The following is a 21,467-nucleotide window of genomic DNA, read 5'->3' on the forward strand; positions in this document are numbered from 1 at the left end:
CTGTTACCCCAATGTTTCTATATGTCTGGGAGGTTAGAGGCCCTGATCAAATGTTGGACCACAGTGGGGGGGTGCCTAAACATAAGCAGTCTTAGAATCCCCACAATACAAATGCAAAGTTCCCCCAGCAGAACAAAGGCAGAGCTAAAAGCCCAGGAACTACCAGACAACATCTCCTCACAGTGATTCATATGCCCCCAGGCCTCACATTTCACTTCATGGACCCATTTGCCCTTCAAAGAGACTAAAGACAATACAATGTGGATTCAGAACTGACCTAAAAGCACTTTATCAATGGGTCTAAAATAACTCTCCAGCTTTCCCCTGTTCTCACCTTCACAGGAGGGCAGCAGGGGGGCTGGCACACTTTGCTTTGCTGGACACTTAGGGGCAATACACATGGCAGATCCTTTTCTTCTTTTGAAGTACAGAACAGAATGCGGCCGCGGGGAAGCGCTTTATTGTTTGGCTAATATTTATAATGACACTAATCTCTCCACTAAAATGAAGATGCCACAGAAAGCTGCCATGTAGAAATACACACATTTACATGTAAAAACACAGAGTGATAAATAATATTGAATATATTGAATATAAGGGTCAGAACTCTGACCTGGCTCGTTGTATTTTGTTGGGGGGCAATTATGTGGGCACATAAGGGGTCTCGTTTATTATTGGCAGGGGGAAATGCATGCAGACTGGCACCTATAAAAATGCCATATATAAAATGACAGTTACAATGGCACAAGGTGACACGTATAAAGGCCCCATTAGTGAATGTTTCCCATTACAGTGTATGGAAACCACATTGCCTGTGGGGTTCTGTAGAGAGTTTCAGGGACCATAGTCTCAACCCTTTCTCCTTGTAGATTGTAAGCTCTTTTGGGCAGGGCTCTCTTCCCCTCCTGTATCGGTTATTGATTGCTTATATGTTACTCCTTGTAGATTGTAAGCTCTTTTGGGCAGGGCTCCCTTCCCCTCCTGTATCGGTTATTGATTCCTTTATATGTTACTCCTTGTAGAGTGTAAGCTCTTTTGGGCAGGGCTCTCTTCCCCTCCTGTATCGGTTACTGATTGCTTTATATGTTACTCCTTGTAGATTGTAAGCTCTTTTGGGCAGGGCTCTCTTCACCTCCTGTATCGGTTATTAGTTGCTTTATATGTTACTCCTTGTAGATTGTAAGCTCTTTTGGGCAGGGCTCTCTTCCCCTCTTGTATCGGTTACTGATTGCTTTATATGTTACTCCTTGTAGAGTGTAAGCTCTTTTGGGCAGGGCTCTCTTCACCTCTTGTATCGGTTATTAGTTGCTTTATATGTTACTCTGTATGTCCAGTGTATGAAACCCACTTATTGTACAGCGCTGCAGGATATGTTGGCGTTTTATAAATAAATGTTAATAATAATAATAATAATATAGACGGCCATTCTGGCATTCCCAAACTGGTTACCCAGACTGCCCCAGTGACTAGTCAATATGGCTTTTTCCCCCAAATATGCAAGTAATTGGCTACTAAGCAGTGTTCCTATAGCTAATTATTTTAACATGCAGGTAACAAAGCTTTTGGACAATAACCATTACCTAGTTTTAGGGGTTTCCCATGCTAAGAGGTGCCGCCTCTCCCTGCCTCATAAGCTGGGCACTTGGTAACGAGGTGCTAAAAGCCGAAACTGACTTTCAGGGCCACTAAGTGTCCGTAAATGTGCAACTGACCCTATATACAAACACAGCACTGAGCGTTGGACTTGATCATTGGCGACACCGGGCAGCATGAAAGAAAGGGAGCATAAAGCACAGGGAGCCATTAGCCTGCATGCTGCCTGATCACACAGACCGTGTTGGGAACTAAATGCCCCGTAAAGCATTTATGGCCGGCCTGTTAATGACTGTTAATGTCCCATAATTAGGCTTGTGTGATCCTGGACAGGCGCCGTCCAGAGTAGGAACCCTCAGTATTTGCTTTTCCAGATTTTGGGACTATATTCCCAGAATGCAAGCACTAAATTAACAGAGCAACAGAGAATTCTTACTTGGCCTTTATATACTTTATGTAAGTCAGTTTGCAGTTAGCCATTGCTCCGGTTGCTATTCTCTGAACCCAGTTTGACCATTTACCTGGGGATGTAATTGCTGCCAACTGCCGGCAACTTATTAGTCCATGAATGGGACTAATGGGGCCAATGTTGGATTCCTTATTGGTTATAAAGGATGGAAATTTTGCCAGAAGAGGACCTCATTGGATCATAAACGTGGTTGTTCCAGAGGCAGCAGCGCAGTTGTCTCACCCCTTTGGGCAGTCGTTTGGTTTAATCAAGGCAGAGCTGCTTGTAAACACCGTGCAATAAAGAAATAGAAATATACATTTACGTGCCAGGAGTTCCCTACAACTGATCACACAGAGCAATGAAAAGGCTGAAGGATGCGCGTAATAAAAAATCTGATAAACGGCCATAAAATATGGGAGAGAGATTAAAGTCCCATGTACCTACGTGCCATCAGCCTGAAGGGTGTTACTGCAAGGAACAGTACAAATATCAGATTGGCGGCTCCCCCAGAGCTGTCTGTACTGGCACTGTGTCAGTCTCTGGCGCCCCCTGCTGCCTGCCTGAGGTTATAGCCTGAGGAGTAGGAATAACAAAGGTCTCTAGATTTCATGTAGGATTTGGGTATTTTTAGTATTTATTCAATTCTAAGCAACTTTTCAATTGATTTTCATAATTTATTTTTTAAAAAATTGAAATGATTTTCCTTTTTCTTCTGACTTTACCCAGCTTTAAAATGGGGGTCACTGACCCCAGCAACTAAAAAACTATTGCTCTGTCAGGCTACAATTTTATTGTTATTGTTACTTTGTATAGCTTATTTTTCTATTCAGTTGCTTTCCTATTTATAAACCAGTCTCTCAGACAAACCGCATCCTGGTTACTAAGGTAATTTGGACCCTAGCAACTAGCCTGTGTCTTCTGTATTTACCCACAAATTCTTTCCCCTACTATTGAGCTGGGCCTCCTAAGGAGATGGGTGAGAAGGCGAACATTTAGGGGTACAAGCATGGGAACGCTCCTGCAAACCCCTTTTGATTTGTGACTAAGGGGTGAATGCCCCTTGGTGTCTCTATGTGGATATACCACCTTTGAAGAATTTGTATTAAAAAAAAAAAAAAAGACTGAGATGGGTAGAGGGGTAGCAATTTATTTAAACTCCCTTATAAGCGCCGTACCCACAAAGATACAAAATGCGCACCCCAATCTGCAGCTACCACCTGTCATAGATTTCATATCCTTGGGTTTAAAACCTACGGGGGTAATATAATACATGGTCTCAGGTTTGATGCTCGTCTAGTAACCCATAGCAACCAATCAGCAGGTTGCATTCACTGGGCAGTTGTTTGAAAACAAACATCTCATTAGTTGCTGTAGGTTACCGGGGTCAGTTGGGTTGTGTGAGTCTCCTCTGGGTGTGACCCCCTCATATGCCCTCTGGCCCCTGGGTACCCTGCAGGCATGTGTACGGCTGCTTTAATCCCTATACAGCCGAGATCAGCCGCCCAGCATAAGGAGGCCATACACGGGCAGATTTCAGGTGCCGATATCCGTCCTTCAGACCGATTCTGCAGCTTATCTGCCCGTGTATGGGCACCCTCGACTGGCAGACCAACATCTGGCCTAAAATTGGGCAAATCTCAATTGGGCGGGTTTGATTTCCCATCAGATCGGCTCATTGATGCAGTCCTCGGTCTGACGACACCTATGCCCGCTGTTGTGATTCAATTGTTAATGATTAAATTAGCCCGATATCGGCCACCTTTACACCCACTCGTTTGGCGACCTCGCCCAATGAACAAATCTCATGTATGGCCCCCTCATCCAATTGTACATACTGTGTTTTATTAGTAGCTCTACTGCCAGAGACAGAGCAGGGGGGCCCAATCTGTGGGGGTGGGGAAGTGCCCAATCTGTGGGGGTGGGGGCACCCAATCTGTGGGGGTGGGGGCACCCAATCTGAAGGGGGTGGGGGCACCCAATCTGTGGGGGTGGGGAAGTGCCCAATCTGAAGGGGGTGGGGGCACCCAATCTGTGGGGGTGGGGAAGTGCCCAATCTGAAGGGGGTGGGGGCACCCAATCTGAAGGGGGTGGGGCACCCAATCTGTGGGGGTGGGGGCACCCAATCTGAAGGGGGTGGGGGCACCCAATCTGAAGGGGGTGGGGCACCCAATCTGTGGGGGTGGGGGCACCCAATCTGAAGGGGGTGGGGGCACCCAATCTGTGGGGGTGGGGATGTGCCCAATCTGTGGGGGTGGGGGCACCCAATCTGAAGGGGGTGGGGGCACCCAATCTGTGGGGGTGGGGATGTGCCCAATCTGTGGGGGTGGGGATGTGCCCAATCTGTGGGGGTGGGGGCACCCAATCTGTGGGGGTGGGGAAGTGCCCAATCTGTGGGGGTGGGGAAGTGCCCAATCTGTGGGGGTGGGGGCACCCAATCTGTGGGGGTGGGGAAGTGCCCAATCTGTGGGGGTGGGGGCACCCAATCTGTGGGGGTGGGGATGTGCCCAATCTGTGGGGGTGGGAATGTGCCCAATCTGTGGGGGTGGGGCACCCAATCTGAGGGGGTGGGGAAGTGCCCAATCTGAGGGGGGTGGGGAAGTGCCCAATCTGAAGGGGGCGGGGAAGTGCCCAATCTGAGGGGGGTGGGGAAGTGCCCAATCTGAGGGGGTGGGGAAGTGCCCAATCTGAGGGGGAGGGGTGGGGGCACCCAATCTGAGGGGGGTGGGGATGTGCCCAATCTGAGGGGGGTGGGGATGTGCCCAATCTGAGGGGGGTGGGGAAGTGCCCAATCTGAGGGGGGTGGGGATGTGCCCAATCTGAGGGGGGTGGGGAAGTGCCCAATCTGAGGGGGAGGGGTGGGGGCGAAATGTGAGGTAGAACAAGACATAATGGAGTTCTGGGAGTTGAGCCACACTGGGTACGGTTGGAATACAGAAAGCTGCGGCCACAATAGCAGGAGGACCCCCATAGTACGGGCAGCTTGTAACTGTGTAACTATAAATTCCCATTCTCCCTCCAGTCTGTGCCCCAAGCCTCACCCCTATGGCTGCCATGTAACCCCTATGCCAGCAGTACAGCTGCGCTCCCATAACAGCGGCCATGTTGCTACACTGACAGCCCGTCTCCCCCACTGACAGGCCACCGGGATACAGTGAATCATCATTGGATGGCTAAGCCCCGCCCCCATGCGCGCCCCCCTCACACTTGACGCGTTTGGACCAATTGAGGGTTTGCGCGTCCCCGCACCCCCAAGCTCAGCCCCTGGCGGAGGTGACGTGCGCGGCCCCGCGTAGCCGAAGTGGTGGAGCCGGAAGTCGGGACGTGGCCGGCGCTGTGAGGGCAGTAGGATGGCGGTGGTGAGCGGCGCAGAGCGGCTGGAGGTGTCTATAGACGGGTTAACCCTGAGCCCGGACTCCGAGGAACTGGGCCGCCCCGGCCTGGGGGATGTCCCACTCGGGGAGGAGGGGGAAGGCTTGAGCCTGGAGCTGCGGGCACAGACAGAGGCGGCGGCCCTTAGTATGGAGCAGCGCTGGGGCTTCAGCCTGGGGGAGCTCTATGGCCTCGCCCTCAGGTTCTTTAAAGGTAAGCTTGGTACTGCCCCCTGCCTGCCCACCTATACCTCTGCCCCCTGCCTGCCCACCTACCTCTGCCCCCTGCCTGCCCACCTACCTCTGCCCCCTGCCTGCCCACCTACCTCTGCCCCCTGCCTGCCCACCTACCTCTGCCCCCTGCCTGCCCACCTACCTCTGCCCCCTGCCTGCCCACCTACCTCTGCTCCCGGTGCTCCCAGCCTGGCACAGACTACTCCTGCTGCACTTAGCCTGGCACCTCTGCCCCCAGTGCGCTCAGCCTGGCACAGACTACTCCTGCTGCACTTAGCCTGGCACCTCTGCCCCCAGTGCTCCCAGCCTGGCACAGACTACTCCTGCTGCACTTAGCCTGGCACCTCTGCCCCCAGTGCTCCCAGCCTGGCACAGACTACTCCTGCTGCACTCAGTCTGGCACCTCTGCCCCCAGTGCGCTCAGCCTGGCACAGACTACTCCTGCTGCACTTAGCCTGGCACCTCTGCCCCCAGTGCGCTCAGCCTGGCACAGACTACTCCTGCTGCACTTAGCCTGGCACCTCTGCCCCCAGTGCGCTCAGCCTGGCACAGACTACTCCTGCTGCACTTAGCCTGGCACCTCTGCCCCCAGTGCGCTCAGCCTGGCACAGACTACTCCTGCTGCACTTAGCCTGGCACCTCTGCCCCCAGTGCGCTCAGCCTGGCACAGACTACTCCTGCTGCACTCAGTCTGGCACCTCTGCCCCCAGTGCGCTCAGCCTGGCACAGACTACTCCTGCTGCACTTAGCCTGGCACAGACTACTCCTGCTGCACTTAGCCTGGCACCTCTGCCCCCAGTGCGCTCAGCCTGGCACAGACTACTCCTGCTGCACTTAGCCTGGCACCTCTGCCCCCAGTGCGCTCAGCCTGGCACAGACTACTCCTGCTGCACTTAGCCTGGCACCTCTGCCCCCAGTGCTCCCAGCCTGGCACAGACTACTCCTGCTGCACTCAGCCTGGCACAGACTACCCCCGCTGCGCTCGGCCTGGGAACAACTACCCAGGGTGCAATCAGCCTGGCCCTGGCGACCCCAAGGTCGCCCCCTGGTGGCATTGCCAGCCTTTTGCTGTCACCCTGGTACTTAGTCTCGCTGTGACTGTTACCCCGGCTCTGGGTATCACTGGTACCTGTGGGTGCTGTCTATATGCCAGTAGATGTAGCTGGTACTCCCAGCCTGGCACTATCGCTGGAACAGGGTATCACTGATATTGAGTTACATGGCGCCACTCTTGCTATGAGTCAGGGTATCGCTTCCCCTGTACGGCTGGCACAGGGACTCACTTCTACTGCTGCACTGGGTATCCCTGCTCCTGGCAGCCTGGCACTGCACTGGGTATCCCTGCAACTGGCAGCCTGGCACTGCACTGGGTATCCCTGCAACTGGCAGCCTGGCACTGCACTGGGTATCCCTGCTCCTGGCAGCCTGGCACTGCACTGGGTATCCCTGCAACTGGCAGCCTGGCACTGCACTGGGTATCTCTGCATCTGGCAGCCTGGCGCTGCACTGGGTATCCCTGCATCTGGCAGCCTGGCGCTGCACTGGGTATCCCTGCTTCTGGCAGCCTGGCACTGCACCAAGTCCTACTGCTACTGGCACGTGCCTTGCCACTGTTGTTGGAAGGATGGCACAGACATCTTGTCAGACATCAGCTCTGAGCCATGCCATCTGTTTCCCTTGTGGCCCCTTGCCCAGAATGCCCTGACTTGCCCGCTGCCTAGAGTGGGTACATAATGCTGTGACCATCTCCCTGGCTGCCATGATAAAAATGCTGCCATGATTAAAATGCTGCCAGGCCAGAAGGTTTCAGCTGTTCATTCCCCATCCTGCATAGTTGCCCCTTTATCTGTGCCCCCCAGTAGGAGTGACAGTCCCACATCAGTTGCTCGTGGCGCTGCTGTTTGCTTTGGGCTCCTGCTGTCATTTGTTTGCGCAGTGAATTGTAAGCTCAGCGTGTCACGTAAGTTCAGCCACTTCCTGCTCTCTCCGGTTAGTATTCCCCTGCATGCCCGGGGCCAGTTCAGCGTGCCCGGTGCCAGTTCAGCGTGCCCGGGGCCAGTTTAGCGTGCCCGGTGCCAGTTTAGCGTGCCTGCTTACCCCCAGCACAAACAGATACTTTGCCATCGCTGCTTCTCTCCATAAATTGGCAATTTCATTTATCCCTAGAACCATCCGACGGTCGGTGCCACTGTCACGGGCTTATATCACTCAGCAGTCCGAACAGAATCCTTGTGGTTGCCGGGGTCACTGACCCTAGTAACATTTTCATTCCCAGGCCTGAAAGAGGCAGAAAGGGGAGGATAATAATTCAAGAACTAAAAGCAATTAGACATATGGGATAACGTGATAAATATTGTATGTAAAGGCGACCTTCCCTTCAGTTGCAAAACTCAATAAAAACTTTGTGTTTCTCATTAAATTTTGATAGGAAGTTTATTATTATTGTTATTATTACTAGTAGTATTATAGTAATTATTATTAGTAGTAGTATGGTAATTATTTTTATCATCATAATTATTCTTATGACTGTTATTGTTATTGCTATTATTATTGATGTTGATAATAATAATAATAATAACAACAACAATAATAATAATTAGTAATAATAAACCTCCTATCAAAATCTAATGAGAAACCCAAATGAATCAGCACAGGGTACAGGAGCCATAATTCCACTTTAGTAGCCTGTTTTGTATTTACAATAGGGGCAGGTAAACGTTGCCAGTTCCGACTGCTGAATTGCAGCGCAGGGATATAACTGGGACTGACCTTATCATTATTATTATTATTATTATTATTATTATTATATAGAATAACAATCTATAAAGGGGAAGATCACCTTTAAATTCAACTTTTAGTAGATTATGCCATATGTCTAATTGTTTATAGCTCTTGAATTATTGTCCTCCTCTTTCAGGCCAGGGAATAAAAATGCTACCAGGGTCACTGACCCCGGCAACCACTTTGGAGTAAGCCATCTGATACACATGTGAATTATGTTCTACCCTGGATAAACAATATAAGCAGCAGTCCTGCCCTGCTTTATGGCTGAGATTCTAGCTATCTGTATAACAGAGCATTCTGTCACAGTGGCACAGATCATATCTGATCCCCCCATTGTAAGCAGCAGTCCTGCCCTGCTTTATGGCTGAGATTCTAGCTATCTGTATAACAGAGCATTCTGTCACAGTGGCACAGATCCTATCTGATCCCCCCATTGTAAGCAGCAGTCCTGCCCTGCTTTATGGCTGAGATTCTAGCTATCTGTATAACAGAGCATTCTGTCACAGTGGCACAGATCCTATCTGATCCCCCCATTGTAAGCAGCAGTCCTGCCCTGCTTTATGGCTGGGATTCTAGCTATCTGTATAACAGAGCATTCTGTCACAGTGGCACAGATCCTATCTGATCCCCCCATTGTAAGCAGCAGTCCTGCCCTGCTTTATGGCTGAGATTCTAGCTATCTGTATAACAGAGCATTCTGTCACAGTGGCACAGATCCTATCTGATCCCCCCATTGTAAGCAGCAGTCCTGCCCTGCTTTATGGCTGAGATTCTAGCTATCTGTATAACAGAGCATTCTGTCACAGTGGCACAGATCCTATCTGATCCCCCCATTGTAAGCAGCAGTCCTGCCCTGCTTTATGGCTGAGATTCTAGCTATCTGTATAACAGAGCATTCTGTCACAGTGGCACAGATCCTATCTGATCCCCCCCATTGTAAGCAGCAGTCCTGCCCTGCTTTATGGCTGAGATTCTAGCTATCTGTATAACAGAGCATTCTGTCACAGTGGCACAGATCCTATCTGATCCCCCCCATTGTAAGCAGCAGTCCTGCCCTGCTTTATGGCTGAGATTCTAGCTATCTGTATAACAGAGCATTCTGTTACAGTGGCACAGATCCTATCTGATCCCCCCATTGTAAGCAGCAGTCCTGCCCTGCTTTATGGCTGAGATTCTAGCTATCTGTATAACAGAGCATTCTGTCACAGTGGCACAGATCCTATCTGATCCCCCCATTGTAAGCAGCAGTCCTGCCCTGCTTTATGGCACAGACCCTATCTGATCCCTCCCCACAGTGACACAATGCACAAACTCTTCCTAAATTGTTGCAGTAGGAACTATATTTAGTGTATCAGATATTTGTTTTTAGGCAGGGATACAGGGGAGTGTAGAGGCCACAGGGTGCTCATTAGCAGTACAAGCAGCTCATTAGAATTGCGCCTTGGGAAATAGCTGTCATTTGGGGACATTGCTGCAAGTTAAAAGTTTATTTTAAAGCAACAATCCGGTTAGATGCTCGTTGTGAGTAAATGCTACTTGCTGATTGGTTCTAAAGAAACAGAGAAAGGCTCAGTAATGGGGCATTATGATAAGCTCTGATCCTGCTGGGGGGGCCCAGGTGGGTACCCTGGGGTAGGGCCCATTAGCTGCTGTATGTGTTGGATCTGATAGGTTGGCTGGTAATTAATCTATTGAGGCGACTCGGCTCGGGTTTCTCAGATTCCATCAGTGCCCCATTAACTAACAGAACGGTAATGGGATCCGATTCGTTCTGCCGGCTCCAAGTAATCAGAAATGGCCTATACCTGTGTATTCCTTGCTATGCTCACAAAAGGGCTGCTAGTGTGGGGAGCAATGGGGTTCAGCTGTCAGACTTGCAGGTCTGGGGTCCAAGGTTTGATTCCGCCCAGGGCACCATCTGTGAATTTATGTTGGTTCAGGGGGCAGATTCCTGTTCCATATGATCCAGTGTGACCTACATGTTCTGATTTCCCATGATTCTCTGTTGTTTTCACAGAGAAGGACGGCAAGGCTTTCCACCCGACCTATGAAGAGAAGCTGAGGCTGGTGGCCCTACACAAGCAGGTGCTCCTGGGCCCCTATAACCCTGACACCTGCCCCGAAGTTGGGTTCTTTGATGTTCTGGGCAACGACCGAAGGTAAAACCCCCACAGCCCAGGGAAAACTGCCCCGCTCAGCCAATCCGGTTTCACTTCATATTCCAGCCCCCGCTGACCTACTGTATCTCTCTGCTTCCTGCAGGAAAGAATGGGCCGCCTTGGGCAACATGGACAGACAGGAAGCCATGACAGAGTTCGTATCGCTGCTCAATAGATGCTGTCACCTATTCTCCACTTACGTCACGTCCCACAAGATCGAGCGGGAGGAGCAGGAGAGGAGGAGGTAATCTGTCATGGGCTCTGTGATTGGCTGATTCTATAGCTTTGTACTTGGGGGGGGCACAATTGCGCTCCCAGTGTTAGTATACCCTAATTTCTGCATTAAACTGAAATTTGGCTCTTAAAGGAGAGCATTTTTGCCGCCCATGGTATCTTTGGGGGCTCTCGCCAGCAGCCCCCCCTGGTATCTTTGGGGGCTCTCGGCAGCAGCCCCCCTGGTATCTTTGGGGGCTCTCGCCAGCAGCCCCCCCTGGTATCTTTGGGGGCTCTCGGCAGCAGCCCCCCTGGTATCTTTGGGGGCTCTCGGCAGCAGCCCCCCTGGTATCTTTGGGGGCTCTCGGCAGCAGCCCCCCTGGTATCTTTGGGGGCTCTCGCCAGCAGCCCCCCCTGGTATCTTTGGGGGCTCTCGGCAGCAGCCCCCCTGGTATCTTTGGGGGCTCTCGGCAGCAGCCCCCCTGGTATCTTTGGGGGCTCTCGGCAGCAGCCCCCCTGGTATCTTTGGGGGCTCTCGGCAGCAGCCCCCCTGGTATCTTTGGGGGCTCTCGGCAGCAGCCCCCCTGGTATCTTTGGGGGCTCTCGGCAGCAGTGCCCCTGGTATCTTTGGGGGCTCTCGGCAGCAGCCCCCCTGATATCTTTGGGGGCTCTCGGCAGCAGCCCCCCTGATATCTTTGGGGGCTCTTGGCAGCAGCCCCCCTGGTATCTTTGGGGGCTCTTGGCAGCAGCCCCCCTGGTATCTTTGGGGGCTCTCGGCAGCAGCCCCCCTGGTATCTTTGGGGGCTCTTGGCAGCAGCCCCCCTGGTATCTTTGGGGGCTCTTGGCAGCAGCCCCCCTGGTATCTTTGGGGGCTCTCGGCAGCAGCCCCCCTGATATCTTTGGGGGCTCTTGGCAGCAGGCCCCCTGGTATCTTTGGGGGCTCTTGGCAGCAGCCCCCCTGGTATCTTTGGGGGCTCTTGGCAGCAGCCCCCCTGGTATCTTTGGGGGCTCTCGGCAGCAGCCCCCCTGGTATCTTTGGGGGCTCTTGGCAGCAGCGCCCCCTGCCCCAGGGTAGAGAAGGGACAACAGGCTGGGGGGTTACAGTTAACACACTTATAAAAGGAGAACCAAAAGGGTGTGTCAATGCGTTGGGCGCCCAACAGTGAGGGGAAACATTTTGTTTGTAGCAATAAACAGCAATATTTATAACTGGGAAGCAAATGCTTTAGCTGTGCGACTGAACCCCTTGAGCAGCGCAATCTTCTCATTAGTGCGTAACCTCATTCCTCACGCTGCTTCCTGTCGCTGGAATATTCCTATTCCCTTTGCTCTTGTTCCCTTTCCATGTAAATGCCTAGAACGTTCCAGATTGCAGTGTAATTGCTTCTATGCCTATTGGGCGGGAGCTGCCAATCTGCAGGACCCTATAAGAATAAGGCTTGTACAGAACGATCCTCCCTTTCTGCTCCCCATGACCAGCAGCGCTACGCCTTACATGTCTGTCATTACTCTAGCCTTTACTTGCCCTTTAAATATTGTGGAAGTGAATGCACAAAGTCCTCTCTTCCCCACAGTCTCTGCTCCCAGCTGACTCTCATGTTCACTAAGTGTCACAGTAAAGGGGAAGTATAACACCAGATACACCAGTGCAGCAAACTGGATTGTTTTCATTCCTCCTCAGTCTCTCTGCAGCTTTCAAATGGGGGTCACTGACCCCGGCATCCAAAAACGATTGCTCCATGAGGCTCCAATTGTGCCGTCATTGTTACTTTTTATTACTTAGCTTTCTATTCAGGCCCCTCCTCATATTCCTGTCTTTCTTTCAAATCACTGCCTGGTTGCTAGGTTAAATTGGACTCATAGCAACCAAATAGCTGCTAAGATTCCGAACTGGAGAGCTGCTGAACAAAAAGCCAAATAATTCAAAAACCGCAAATAATAAACAACAAAGGCCAATTGCAAATTGTTTCAGAATATCAATCTCTACACCATAAGTAGCTAAGGGGCATCTCTGCAGGTTTTTCTGGGGCTTTTCTGTTCCTTGGTTTCCAGCATTGGGGGGCTTGGGCAGCTCTGCGGGGCCAGAGAACTAAGGGTTGATTAGTATGCAGGAACATTCTCCAATCAGAAGCCTCCTGTGTGCTGTGCCCTCCATTCCCCCAGATGCACAACAGCTGCCTATCGTTCTGCCTGTCTTGGGCCCCGACAGCCATTGACTCCTATAACTCGAGTTGAACTGCAATCTGCAGATATAACGGCGTAACGTAGGGAGAGTAATGGGCCAGAATCAGATTTAACCCTTTGTGGGCCGTGGGTGGGATACCCGGCATAGAGCTGGCATCTACTTGTGTGCCATTATGTCCCCTGTATCTCTGTGCTTTTTCCTATTCTGTGGTTCAGGCTTGATTCACCTCTATATTAACTTTTAGTTTGTTAGAATGGCCAATTATGAGCAACTTTTCAATTGGTCTTCATTATTTATTTGTTAGTTTGTTTTTTTAATTACGTGCCGCCTTCTTCCAATTTTATTGTTATTGTTACTTTTTGTAACTTTCTTTTCTATCCAGCCCCTTTCCTATTCATATACCAGTCTCTCATCCAAACCACTCCCTGGTTGCTACGGTAACTTGGACCCTAGTAACCAAATAGCTGCTGACACTCCAAACTGGAGAGCTCCTGGACTGAAAATGAAATAACTAAAAAACTACAAATAATAAAAAATGAAGACCAATTGCAAATTGTCTCAGAATATCACTCTCTGCATCATAGTAACAGTTAAAGCTGAGCAACCCATTTAAAGCTGTCTTTTTTTTTTTTTTTTTATAACAGGAGGGAGGAGGAGGAGCGTCGGAGGAAAGAGGAGGAGGAGCGAGAGCGCTTACAGAGAGAAGAGGAAAGGCGAAGGAAAGAAGAGGAGGAGAGGCAGAGGCGCGAGGAAGAGGAGAGGTTGCGGGCCGAAGACGAGCGGTTCCGTATGGAGCAGCAGAAGTAAATATTTCACATATATCTTCTATGTACAAACGTGGGTACAGCAACCAATCAGCTGTCACTTTTATTGGTGCAAATAGGGGCAGATTCTGTAAGTGTTGCCCCCACCCCGCAGGCCTGTATCATTGCATGGCAAGGAGCTGCGCTGCCCTTTACTTACCATTCCCTTTTCTGTGCTGCTGGTGGAATCCTCTCTAACTCCAGTCTAAATGGGCCGCCCTTTGGGATCAGTGTTCCTTTCCCAACTGGGAGTTACAGTTTCACTGAGCCACAGGTTGAGGCTCGGCAGTGCCGACACGGTGATGCCTTTCAGTAACCCCACACTGTGTAGTTGAGTGCAGCCGACCAAAGGGAAACTTGAGACTCGCCAGGAGCGATGGATAAAAATAGCCGACGGCCCAGTATTTACATACAGAGAAGCAGCAGCGAGACGCTGGCGGTTAAACAAAGCAGTCGCTACACTGAGCAGAGAGCTACACTGCCCCAGGCATTAGCATTAGGGTGATGACACACAGAGCTACTTAGTAGCAGCTACTTGTCACGGCTACTAAAAGCCAGAAAATCTTCTTGCCATAGACAATACTGAGAATTGCCTCTGCTAAACACAGAGACAATTATCAGTAAATGATCAGCATTGTCTATTTTAGTAGTCACAACAAGTAGCTGCTACTAGTAGCTCTGTGTGTCTTCCCCCTTAAGCAGGATGTTGTTGCTTATTTGTTGGTGCTGGGATGCCCACGTGTGTACGGCAAGCCTAGGGGCAAGGGGGCAATTTTCAGGCACGCAAATATGAAATCCTTGGTTCCATAGAAACTGGGATATGTACAGAGCAGGCTGTAGCTACAGACATACCCACTGCCTGATTGTAAGGGAGAGTCTGATTGGCTGCTGCTACTCCTGTTGGGGGATGCACTGAATCCAGGATTTGGCCAAATTCAGCCCTTTTTCAGCAGGATTCGGATTTGGCTAAATCCATGCTTCTGGCTGAACCAAATCCAGATTCTTGAATTCAGGGTTTGGCCAAAACCTAAAATTTGGATTTGGTGCATCCACAATACCAGTCTGTGTGCTGGGGGTTTTCCGGAGTCTGTCAGTGTCTCTGCGGTTCTGGGCCTCGGGTTCTGCCGTTGGCTCCACACAGTGACAAACAGAGTTGTAAAGGTCCCTCTTGCTTTGTGTTCCCTACAGGCAGCAGATTATGGCAGCGCTGAACTCCCAGACAGCAGTGCAGTTCCAACAGTACGCGGCCCAGCAGTACCCCGGCAACTTTGAGCAGCAGCAGATCCTTATCCGGCAGCTCCAGGAGCAGCATTACCAGCAGTACATGCAACAGCTCTACCAAGTGCAACTGGCCCAGCAGCAGGTACTGGGAGCCTTGCCAAGCGGGCATGTTTGTATCTTACACAGGTCTAGTCCTTAGCTCACTCACTGTGATTGGTGCATACACACTCCACAAAATGTTTAATTTACAACTGTAGCACTGTTCTAGAGCCGTAGCCATGTTCCAGATCCATATTGGAGTTTGAGAGCTGGATAGCAGTTCTAGATCCATAACCATGTTCTAGGGCAGTGATCCCCAACCGGTGGCTCGGGGGCAACACATTGCTCACCAACCCCTTGAATGTTGCCCTTAGTGCCCCCAGACAAGGTAGTTATTTTTGAATTTCTGACTTGGTGGCAAGTTTTGGTTGAATAAAAACAAGATTTCCTACCAAATAAAGCCCCTGTAAGCTGATAGGGTGCATAGAGGCCCCTAATAGCCAATCACAGCCCTTATTTGGCTCCTCCATGAACTTTTATGGTGCTTGTGTTGCTCCCCAAGTCTTTTTACATTTGACTGTGGCTCACGAGTAAGAAAGGTTGGGGACCGCTATTCTAGAGCCATAATCATGTTCTAGAGCCATAGCACTGGTCTAGAGAGGTAACATTGTTCTAGAGCCTAAGCACATACAAACTGTGACTAACACAGAGCGTAGGTATGTACAGAGCAGTGTCTTTACTCGCCATACTGAGTATGTGCTTAGGCCAGGGGTGATTCAGGCCCCAATGCCACCTTAGGCACCCAAACCCCCCCCCTGTCACTGCACTTACCTTTACAGCGCTGGAGGGGGTCTGGGTGGTCGGGAACATCACTGGCACAGTTGTGCTCCCTGCACTAATTCGTATCTTAAAGTTACCTGGAACGGCTTTTTGCCGCCCCTGGAACCTTACAGGGTGCCGCTGCCTGAGTTCAGTTTCTCAACTTGCCTTATGGCAGCAGCCCCCCTGGCTTAGGCTTTAGAACAGTTCTGGTGCTGGTCACAGTGAGTGTATTTAAGGCTCCAGAACAGGTTTTGTGGTAGCCACGCTAAGGGTGAAGACACACTGAGCTACTAGTTGCAGCTACTTGTCACGGCTACTAAAACAGACAATGCTGATCATTTACTGATAATTGTCTCTACGTGTGTTTAGCAGAGGCAATTCTCAGTATTGTCTATGGCAGGGGATTTTCTGGAGTTTAGTAGCTGTGACGAGTAGCTGCTACTAAGTAGCTCTGTGTGTCTTCACCCTAACACCTACTTGATGTAACTGGCACAGGAACCAATCATTTAGCTGCACTGTTGATGCCCAGTCTCTGTAGGCAGGATAAATACCGTCCCTGTATGTTGATACTAGAGATGGGTGCTCATTGGTGCAAACACTTTATATCTAGGCGGCTATACAGAAGCAACAGGAGGCAGCAGTAGCCCGATCCTGCTCTCCGCTCACCTCCCCCTCAAAGATGCACTCAGTAGGCGCCGCATCCCCCGGTGAGACCCCTTCAGTCAACGGCCAGAGTCACTCTCACTTAGACAGCAATGAACCAGAAATGGAGTCTGACCCACTGGAAGATCTTCTGGAGAATGGACCCAAAGGTGCGCAGTCACTCTTCTGTCTCTGCATTAATTCCCTGTTATGTTTTGGCTTTATTTATATTGTGGTCTGCAGGTTATACAGGGAACTCTTGAGTATCACTCATGTATTATAAGGGATAATGTACCCCCTACTGTAAATGATAAGGATATTAGCAGTCACTGAGGGGTTCTGTGCCCATATAAAGGCACAAGGCTGCAGGCTGAGTTATACAGGGAACTCTGAGTATCACTCATGTATTATAAGGGATAATGTTCCCCCTACTGTAAATGATAAGGATATTAGCAGTCACTGAGGGGTTCTGTGCCCCCCATATAAAGGCACAAGGCTGCAGGCTGAGTTATACAGGGAACTCTGAGTATCACTCATGTATTATAAGGGGTAATGTACCCCCTACTGTAAATGATAAGGATATTAGCAGTCCCTGAGGGGTTCTGTGCCCATATAAAGGCACAAGGCTGCAGGCTGAGTTATACAGGGAACTCTGAGTATCACTCATGTATTATAAGGGATAATGTACCCCCTACTGTAAATGATAAGGATATTAGCAGTCACTGAGGGGTTCTGTGCCCCCCATATAAAGGCACAAGGCTGCAGGCTGAGTTATACAGGGAACTCTGAGTATCACTCTTAATTATTTATACTGATGTGCAGTTGTCCCCTTGGATAATATTTACCCCTGATGGGATTTCCCCAGTAACCTGCATTAACTGCTGTTTTATATAAACCAATTCAACAATGCCCTTCCCCCCCAGCAGAGTCCGCCCCAGTGATAGCCGCACCCTCCATGTGGACACGCCCCCAGATAAAAGACTTCAAAGAGAAGATCCGGCAGGACGCCGACTCCGTGATCACCGTGGGGCGCGGCGAGGTAGTGACGGTGCGAGTCCCCACCCACGAGGAAGGCTCCTACCTCTTCTGGGAGTTTGCAACGGATAATTATGACATTGGTTTCGGGGTTTATTTTGAATGGACGGACTCCCCTAATACGGCCGTCAGTGTGCATGTCAGCGAGTCCAGTGAGGATGAGGAGGAAGATGAGGGTAACGGTAAGGTCATTTCACACTACTCCCTGCAACAGTGAATCCATATACAGAACTAAAGGGGCTGTTTACCTATAGTATGTTATTGAATTGACTATTCCAAGCAGCTTTTCCATTGGTCTTCACTGTATCTTTTTTTTATAGTTTTTGAATTATTTTCCTTCTGCCTCTTTCCAGCTTTCAGATGGGGGTCGCCGACCCCGGCAGCCAGAAACTATTGCTGTGTGGCCACAATTGAATTGTTACCTTCCTTTTGTATTCAGGCCCCTCTGCTATTCATATTCCAGTCTCTCTTTCAAACCAGTTCCTGGTTGCTAGGGTAAGCTGGAACCTCGCAACCAGATTGCTGCTGAAAAAAGTAGTAAAAGTAGTAGTAAAAAATGAAGACCAACTGCAAATTGTGTTAGTATAACGCAGAGAACGATATTCTATGTTAATTTATAGGGAAACCACCCCTTTAACGTCTAATTAGAATGGTTAATAGCCTTTTGGGTGTTCCTGGTTCTCCCATAATCCTATAACTGTTCTTCTCTCCCCCCGCAGAAAACCCAAACAGCGAAGAGAAAGCCAAAAAGAACGCCAACAAGCCGCAGCTGGACGAGATCGTGCCGGTGTACAGAAGGGATTGCCACGAGGAGGTGTACGCAGGCAGCCACCAGTACCCGGGCCGGGGGGTTTACCTGCTCAAGTTCGACAACTCCTACTCCCTGTGGAGGTCCAAGTCCGTGTACTACAGAGTGTACTACACTAGATAAGGGGCGGGGGGGCTGGGAGCTCAGCAGGGGGCGCTGTGCTGCGGATCACAACTTTTTGCTGGACCTTTTTAATCAGTGTTGTCTCTTCCTCCTGGCAGCCCCCCTGCTGTGTGCCGGCAACACCAAGCCTGCCTGCCTGCCGCAGTTTAACCCTATCTGTGCCAGGGGATTGTAGGACAAAGGAGTAACTGGTGTTCAGGCCATACACGTGGCTTTCTGTATGGTAGGATTGTCCTGTATTACTCACCATGTTATTTAGCAAATTTGTGTTACACCTCCCCCAGTGCGTAGGGTCCGGGCTCAACTACAACTGCCCATGGGCAAAATGGTATCGGCCGAGCGGGGATTCTGGTTCTTAAAGGGCCCCTGCCTGTCCCACCAGTGCAGGCTTTAGGCTTACAGCAGTAAAGGGCATTAGACACTGGGAACACCAGTCCCACACATACCTTTCCCATACTGGTGCCAACCAGATTACAGAGTTCAAAGCTGCTGGATTCCTATTGGCGGCTGAATGCCCCTGGCACGAGAAGGTCTGTATGGCAGTGTGTGTGCAGGAAAAGTAGGCTTGTTGCTTGTAGGCAGATACCATGCAGCAGTGGGGGGGTGTACAGCTGTGCCGTGGCTATGCAGCGACTGCTCAACTACACCTCCCTGCTTTACAGCTGGGGCAGTGCCACTATTGCCCAGGAAAAGTCTCTGCTTTCCAACCAGCCCCGACCGTCACATTTTCTTTCTTTACATGATTGTGTTGGATGTAGAAGTCTCATCAGAATCCGGGATTTGCTATTGGACTTTCACTCAGACTTCCAATCACATCTCAGCTGCGGCCTGACCTCCATCACCCACGTTACTGAGTGTCCCTTTATAGGGGAATCCATATAGGCACCGCCAGCCATTGGCCCACTCTCCCCCCCCCCTCTGCTGGGCAGGATGGTACTGGCTACAAATAGGTGGCAATATGGCGGCACAATGGGCTGCAGGGTCAGAGTTACTGAGTGGCACTGGGGTTGTACAGAGAGTAAGAGAAATATTTCTGTCGTGCCAGAAAGGAGATTGGGAAAGATTTGGGGGGTTTTGGTGTTGTGTTTCAAGTAGGGGAGAGAGGGGTATTTCCCTCAGACTACCTTTTCCCTGAGCAAAACGAGTTACGTTATGAGGGAGGGGGGGTTATACTCTGCTGGGGCAGAAGCAGCTGCCCGGGGAGTGTATTTTCATTTTGTGTCAATGTAGGTCACCCACCTTGAAATCCGTCCAGGGGTACCCGGCCCCCTATGGAACAGTGATCCCCTAGGGCCGAGTGTTTGGGGCTTATGGCGCTCAATGTTCAGAAAGGTACAGGGTAAATACACCAGTATGACCAGTAGGTGGCAGTAGGTAGTGCTTCTAGGGACCCCCTGGTTTCCCTGCGAGTCTTCCTGTGAGTGTGTGTTGTCTGTTTGGGCCATAGCCAGATATGGTGATGTTCATTCAAGTGCTGAGTATTTGTGCAGCCGGAGGGCAGGAATAGCATCGAGATCTTTCTTTGCAGCATCAGAGCTCGTCGGGTTCATTCCTTGGAGGTAACTGCTCAAAGGTAATAAGTCAGTGATAAGGTGCTGATTGGGCTGCTTTAAATGAGGACTGGAGCCTTCGCAGCGTTGCCATGATCCGAGGATGTTCAACAGTCAGCGGTCTCTGCTGAAAGCTTCCACTTCATGCTCCACCTAGTGGCGGAATTTAGTACTAAATATAAATCTTGGTTGGGTTCTAATGATAGGAAGGAGGTGTGAGTGTGGCACAATCCTGTAGGAAGCGATATGAGGTGGGGGTTGAATAATTTGTAATAAACACACAGATTCACCATTGCATTTTGCCCGGGGTAAATAAACAAAGGTATCTGATTGGCTGATTTATGTTGCACTGATATGTGGGGAATTTTTTTTTGTTTCTCCGTGTGATTTCCCCTTTAATCCCAGTTTAGGCTGCAGCGTCGGTTACTCCTTTCCATGACGGGCCGGGGGTGCGGGCCTTGTGGGTATCGTACGGACTGACCCGACCGCTGTGTGTCCCTTTATGTTGTTACACTATAAATATATATATATATGTGCCCCTGCTGATTGCGGAGCGCGCCACTCACGCCGCGGGGGGGTAGAAAAGTAGCAGTTTGTGAAAGGTTTTTCATATCTCAATCTGCTCGATGCATGGATTTGTACATAAATATATTAATGTAATCTTTATTTTGTCTTCTGCTGGGGAAGGAAATGGTTCAGCCGAGGCCGACCAATCGGCAGCTCCGGTCAGACGCCATTTTGTATAAAGGCATTGGGAGTGGGCGGAGCTACACGGAATAATGTAAATACGTCACAGACACAAAGGAGAAAGCACTTTTACAGGCAGTCGCCCCTTCTGCTCGTCGTTCCTTATTGGTTCCCTGTCCCGTTGCCTTCAAGCTGTCGCAGCACAAGTGCAATTGAATCCAATCTCGGAATAATATATTTAAGGGGAAGGAAATCTCCGATTCTTGGGCTGTTTTCTCTCTTTTTTTTCTGTTTGTTTGGATACGTGTCGTGGTGTCTCCGAGCAGCGGGCGCGTCCCACGCTGGACTTTGTTCCCTTCTCACAGCAATGACCTTGGTCCTGATTAAAACAAATTTCTCTCCTTTTAAAAAAATCTTTGTGTGTCGTCTGTCTTAATAAGGGTCATTACAGATAAAACACCATTGTATTCTACAGAGCTTATCTGTAACCTGTGCCTTCTCACAGCTTGAACGGCTGCCCCCGGGGCTACACAGCGGGGTATTTATATAAACTATAGTAGGGTTTCTGTAGCAAACACCCCAGCTGTACCAGTGCAGGAATGGCTGCCCCCGGGGCTACACAGCGGGGTATTTATATAAACTATAGTAGGGTTTCTGTAGCAAACACCCCAGCTGTACCAGTGCAGGAATGGCTGCCCCCGGGGCTACACAGCGGGGTATTTATATAAACTATAGTAGGGTTTCTGTAGC

At 50.2% G+C, this 21,467-nt stretch overlaps 1 protein-coding gene across 2 annotated transcripts; it reads left to right on the forward strand.

Moving 5' to 3' along the window:
* Positions 1-5,283: 5,283 nt before the first annotated feature.
* On the forward strand, positions 5,284-21,130 carry acbd3 (acyl-CoA binding domain containing 3). Of its 2 annotated transcripts, none has more exons than XM_012962605.3 (8): positions 5,284-5,626; positions 10,448-10,589; positions 10,693-10,833; positions 13,632-13,790; positions 14,979-15,153; positions 16,483-16,684; positions 17,438-17,731; positions 18,269-21,130. In XM_012962605.3, the coding sequence occupies exons 1-8, from the start codon at positions 5,392-5,394 to the stop codon at positions 18,478-18,480; spliced, it is 1,560 nt and encodes a 519-aa protein (XP_012818059.2). In that variant the 5' UTR covers positions 5,284-5,391; the 3' UTR covers positions 18,481-21,130.
* The last annotated feature ends 337 nt before the right edge of the window (positions 21,131-21,467 follow it).

The sequence above is a fragment of the Xenopus tropicalis genome, chromosome 5 (genome assembly GCF_000004195.4).
Source record: "Xenopus tropicalis strain Nigerian chromosome 5, UCB_Xtro_10.0, whole genome shotgun sequence".
Classification (NCBI taxonomy): domain Eukaryota; kingdom Metazoa; phylum Chordata; class Amphibia; order Anura; family Pipidae; genus Xenopus; species Xenopus tropicalis.

What these genes read in the sequence shown, in the direction of transcription:
- acbd3 (XM_012962605.3), top strand. Translation starts at nt 5,392, where the DNA reads ATGGCGGTGGTGAGCGGCGCAGAGCGGCTGGAGGTGTCTATAGACGGG. An exon ending in TTCCGTATGGAGCAGCAGAA is followed by an intron (nt 13,791 to 14,978) that starts GTAAATATTTCA and finishes TGTTCCCTACAG; the next exon opens with GCAGCAGATTATGGCAGCGC. An exon ending in GGAGGAAGATGAGGGTAACG is followed by an intron (nt 17,732 to 18,268) that starts GTAAGGTCATTT and finishes CTCCCCCCGCAG; the next exon opens with AAAACCCAAACAGCGAAGAG.